At 47.8% G+C, this 5,432-nt stretch overlaps 1 protein-coding gene across 3 annotated transcripts in view; it reads left to right on the top strand.

The window, feature by feature from the left end:
- Window positions 1-2,754: 2,754 nt before the first annotated feature.
- Window positions 2,755-5,432, top strand: part of TM4SF19 (transmembrane 4 L six family member 19) — a 5,518-nt gene continuing 2,840 nt past the window's right edge. Inside the window, exons 1-3 of one of the 3 annotated variants that reach the window (XM_019796955.1) lie at window positions 2,755-2,768; window positions 3,147-3,386; window positions 4,320-4,397. In XM_019796955.1, coding sequence (XP_019652514.1) covers window positions 3,186-3,386; window positions 4,320-4,397 — 279 coding nt within the window. In that variant the 5' untranslated portion in view covers window positions 2,755-2,768; window positions 3,147-3,185. Of the gene's footprint in view, window positions 3,387-4,319; window positions 4,398-5,432 lie in introns of all 3 variants that reach the window. The other 2 variants (XM_034660106.1, XM_034660111.1) reach the window with 2 other exon arrangements.

Raw genomic sequence — 5,432 nt, 5'->3', positions numbered from 1 at the left:
ACAAAAAAGCATTCACTGTATGATTCCATTTTATATGAAATTCAAAGATAGCCAAAAGCTAGTTAATGATAAAAGTCAAAATAGACACACTGGGAATAGGGATAATGATGAGAGAGAAATTTCTGGGGATTTGGAGATGTCCTGTATCTTGATCTATAACGATGGTTACGCTGGGTGCACATGTACAAATTCACTAGGTTTTATTTTTTTTAACTTTTTAAAAAATATTTATTTATTAGAGAGCACACACGCAAGCATGCCCAAGCACGGGGGAAGGGCAAGGCAAAAGGAGAAGCAGACGCCCATAGAGCAGGGAGCCCAATGCAGGGCTCAATCCCAGGACCCTGAGATCGTGACCTGAGCCAAAGGCAGACAGTTAACCGACTGAGCCACCCAGGCACCTCACGCTAGGTTTTACAACTAAGATTCGTGGGGGCGCCTGGCTGGCTTGGTCAGTGAAGCGTGTGACTCTTGATCTCAGGGTTGTAAGTTTGAGCCCCTCGTTGGGTGTAGAGATTACTTTAAAATAAAAAAGATCTTTAAAAAATAAGATGTGTGTATTTTACTGTGTGTATGTAATACCTACATTTAAAAAAATAATAAAGTGCAATGAGAAATACAGAGGAAAAAAGTTCCTAACTCTGAGTGAAGAAATCAGGGAAGACTTCCCTGGGGATGTTTGAACTGGATCTTGGATAAGAGCTTATCAGAAGGGGGTCAGGCTCTCCCGAACGGAGAGCACCACAAAATGTTTAGGACCCTGGTGTGACCGGGACAAGAAGATGGTGGGCTTGAACAAAAAAGTTAGAAGGCTCGCAGAGGAACCAGGCCACACATCCAGTCAGCTATGAGCAAAGTAAGGAGGGCGATAAGGAAAGAATGGTGGCTGCTCTGCTCAGTGCTGTTTCCCAAAGAGCCACAATTCTGCAATGAGTGGAAGAGATAAGGGCCGCCGCCAGTGTGTGAAACAGTGTTGCAGCTTTGGGCAAGAAGGGAGGATAAGGTATTTCTCGTGGTGCTTGTCTGACTCACGGAGACATTGTAGCTCACGAGGCCATGCCTGCTGGTTCCTTCCTTAGGGTCACATGAGGATGAGCGGCGGGTGGGTCATCCGGAGAGGGCTCTCCAAGAGGAGAAGCGCTCCCTCAATGGAGGCCTGTGGGCTGTGGCGTGGGGGCGCACACACCCTCACACGCAGGCTCCCCCGCGGGCCTCACATATATACAGAGCCTCCCTGCCCTTCTGGAGAGTCCTGAGACGGGAGAGCCTCTAGCTGGCCCTGCGGGAGCCCCAGGGGGGCCGTGGGAGCACAGGCCTCCTCTGAAGACGGACTTCTTCCTCTTCCGTCCTGATTCCTGCCCCTGGACGCAGGTAAGCGGCCATGAAAGGCCCAGCGGGCAGGTGGCCAGGGAACAGTAGGGCCTACCGGCTAGGAGCACAAACTTGCGACTCTACTGAGCCCTGGCTCTGCCTCTGAGCCGCTGTGTGGCTTCAGGCACTTCACGTACCCTCACTTTGCCTCCGGTCTGTCAACTTTGGGTTTCCGCAGGCGCTTAGAATACTTTCCCCTCCCCAAGCGTGCCTGCGGAATGCCTTGTAGTCAGTGAAGTTTGAGGTTGGGCAGCACACCTTCTGCAGGACAAGATCAGGGGATCCTCGGGGTGCTTCCGTGACACCTTCAGTTGGCCACCTCTGCTCAGCACTTGCTTTGTGCCTTGTCAGTGACCCCATTAGGCTTTAAGCTCCTCAAGAAAAGACACCGTCTCTGGCTCACCGTGGTATCTCCAGCTCCTGGCATCGGGACTGGCAGAAAGCAGTCACTTACACTTATGGGTATTGACTGATGAAGGGATAAAGAAAAGGCTGTCTAGGTGACAGGGTGAGGTAGAGAGACACACACAAAGAATTTGCAGTCACTTCCTCCAGATGCCTTAGCTGATCACTCTGACCGTTGCCTAGACATCCGACCGAGGATTTGGGCCCCCAGCCAGGATCTCAGGTTAGAACTGGGCCTCCCCTAAAGCCCGGTTTTAAGGTTTTACTTTATGATCCTGCTTATCTCTTCAGAGATGAAATTAGCCAACCTCTTGGCTAATCTCCTGGCTCACATTTGTGCAAGTGTTTCTCAAAATGTTGTGCTTTCTTATGGAAGAAAGTCAGGGAGAGGAAGTGAAATGCAAACCAGTTTGAATCAGTGGGCAAAGCACAGCAAGAGCGTTAGCAGGTTAGTGGACAGCCGAGATTCTCTGAGCTCCACTCGTCCCAAAGGCCATGCTCAACTTTTTTTTTTTTTTTTTTAAGATTTTGTATATTTATTTGACACAGAAGAGAGAGACAGCCAGCGAGAGAGGGAACACAAGCAGGGGGAGTGGGAGAGGAAGAAGCAGGCTCCCAGTGGAGGAGCCTGATGTGGGGCTCGATTGCAGAACGCCGGGATCACGCCCTGAGCCGAAGGCAGACGCTTAACAACTGCGCCACTCAGGCGCCCCTCCTTTGGATTTTCTACATGGATAATCATGTTACCTTACTTCTTTCTTTCCTATCTGTATGACTTTTTTTTAAATTTTTTTTTTTAAGATTTTATTTATTTATTTGACAGAGAGAGAGACAGCCAGCGAGAGAGAGAACACAAGCAGGGGGAGTGGGAGAGGAAGAAGCAGGCTCCCAGTGGAGGAGTCTGATGTGGGGCTCGATTGCAGAACGCCGGGATCACGCCCTGAGCCGAAGGCAGACGCTTAACGACTGCGCCACCCAGGCGCCCCCTATCTGTATGACTTTTGCTTCTTTTTGTTTTCTTATTGCACTGGATAGGACTTCCTGTACTACTGAATGGAAGTGGTGACAGTGGATATCTTTAAAGTGACATCTTTTAAAGAGGAAGGATGACACCTTTAAACATTTTTTCCTGTCCAAATAGAAATAATCACTGGCTGTATAGAGGTATAAGCAAAATATGATGGGATGAGTGGGGGTTGGCAGAAAATGGAGCAATTAAATCCTATCCATTGGGGACTATTTATAAAAGGCAAAGTTTTTCAGCAAGTTCTTTGGATCTTCTTGATCTGACCTGGGGAGGTGAAAGTATCTGTAGTCTCTTCCCCCCACCCCACCCTTGCTATGGGTGTTCCCCTTCCTGATGTTTTCAGCAACAGAGGTACCATGACTCTCCATCCATCGGTTCCAGGATGCTGTCCTCTCCTGATGTGATGGCATGCTCACGGACCTGCTCCCGCATCCTGGGGCTGAGCCTTGGGACTACTGCCCTGTTTGCTGCTGGAGCCAACTTGGTGCTCCTTTTTCCTAACTGGGATGTGACCTACCTGTTGAGGGGCCTCATTGGCAGGCATGCCATGCTGGGCTCTGGGCTCTGGGGAGGAGGCCTCATGGTAAGTGTTTGGAGTTCCTTGGGTGTGAACTTCCCAAACACCCCTCAGGATGGAGCAGGGAGGTGGTAGGGGAGTAGTGTTTTGTTTCTTTGCAAGGATGCTTGATTTTGGGGGTGCCTGGCTGGCTCAATTGGTAGAGCATGGGACTCTTGATCTCAGGGTTGTGAGTTCAAGCCCCACGTTGGGTGTAGAGATTACTTAAAAGTAAAATCTTAAAGATTTTATTTATTTACTAGAGAGAGAGACAGAAATCACAGAAGGAGAGGGAGAGGGAGAAGCAGACTCCCTGCTGAGCAGGGAGCCCGATGCAGGGATTGATCCCAGGAGCCCCAGGATCATGACCCAAGCCGAAGGCAGACACCCAACTGACTGAGCCACCCAGGTGCCCCAACTTAAAAATAAAATCTTAAAAAAAAAAAGGGGGCGCCTGGGTGGCACAGCGGTTAAGCGTCTGCCTTCAGCTCAGGGCGTGATCCCGGCGTTGTGGGATCGAGCCCCACATCAGGCTCCTCCACNAGCCTGCTTCTTCCTCTCCCACTCCCCCTGCTTGTGTTCCCTCTCTCGCTGGCTGTCTCTATCTCTGTCAAATAAATAAATAAAATCTTTAAAAAAAAAAAAAAGAATGCTTCATCTAGCAAGCTTATCTTAGGTCTATAGCAATTCCAAGGAATAGGAGACTCTAGGAAGACTTGTCAAGTCTTGCTGCTGGATTTGGCTTGGGACTAGAAGGCTGGGTGTAAATGTTGCCATCCAGAGAGTCAGATCAGGCTAGTCAACCAATTGGGTCCTGACAGTCAAAGCCAAACCCTCTGGAAAAGCTAGGATCATCAATTCCTTGTGAGGTGTCCAACTGATCTATTTCAACAGCCACAGGTGGCAGCTAGAAATGTCGATTACCCAATCTCTTCTTACCATTCTTCTCTCCTCTCCCAGGTACTCACTGCAGCTACCCTCATCTCCTTGATGGGCTGGAGATATGGCTGCTTCAGTAAGAGTGGGCCCTGCCGAAGTGTAAGCATCAGATTCCACTCTTCTAATACCTAGAATGTCCCCACGTTCTATTACTCTACAGGCAGAGTGGTAAAGAGGCAATTTCAGTCTTGGGGCTTGAAGTTAGGTCCTGACTGTATCCCTTAATAGCCCCAAGCTGTTGGGCAAGTTCCTTAACCTTTCTGAGTGTCAGGTCCTCATCTATAAAATGGGAGTGAACAGGACCAGGTTAAGGGAGTAAGTGCTTAATGAGCCAGAAATGTCTATAAACCTGTGAGGAACTGCTACTATTATTTTTAGCCTATTGAACAATGTGGACATGAGTTAAGTGCACTGCAGCCATGTGTCATTGATAGAAAATTTCCTGGGGCACCTGGCTGGCTCAGTGGGTGGAGCATGCGCTCAGTTTCCAGGTCGTGAGTTCAAGCCCCACGTTGGGCATGGAGTCTACTTAAAAAAAAAAAAAGAAAGAAAAAGAAAAGAGAAAATTTCTTGGTTATTTTGTTTAATTTTTCTTAGGATTGGAAGCTTTTCCAGAAATCATCTAATGACTAGATTCTAGCCTAACCCCTCCATTTTACAGAAAATGAAACTGGGGCCCAGAAAAATTTGCACTTATCAACTACAGTGGCATTCATATATATCTGAAAAATCTCAGTACATAGATAGTGTAAGTTATATTGCTTACATGAATCATGACACATGAATCTGTGGCCTCCTTACTGTAACTCTACAGCCTACTTTGATATCTGCAGCCCACGTATTGGGAACCCCACTGATTCAGAATTGTATGTTAAAGAAATATAAACACCCACACATTTCATTCATTCTGTTCTCAGTCTTTTCTGGTTTTCCCCTAGGCAAGTGAGTGGTTCTCAGACTTGAGTGTGCATCAGAATCACTGCAGGGTTTGGTAAAACAGATTGCTGGCCCTACCCCTAGATTTTCTTTCTTTCCTTCTTTTCTTTTCTTTTCTTTTCTCTCCTTCTTTCCTTTCCTTTCCTTTCCTTTCCTTTCCTTTCCTTTCCTTTCCTTCCCTTCCCTTCCCTTCCCTTC

This window comes from Ailuropoda melanoleuca, chromosome 1 (assembly GCF_002007445.2).
Source record: "Ailuropoda melanoleuca isolate Jingjing chromosome 1, ASM200744v2, whole genome shotgun sequence".
In the NCBI taxonomy this organism is placed as follows: domain Eukaryota; kingdom Metazoa; phylum Chordata; class Mammalia; order Carnivora; family Ursidae; genus Ailuropoda; species Ailuropoda melanoleuca.
Note: the sequence above shows the minus strand (reverse complement) of the source record. Positions and strands in the feature narration are given on the sequence as shown.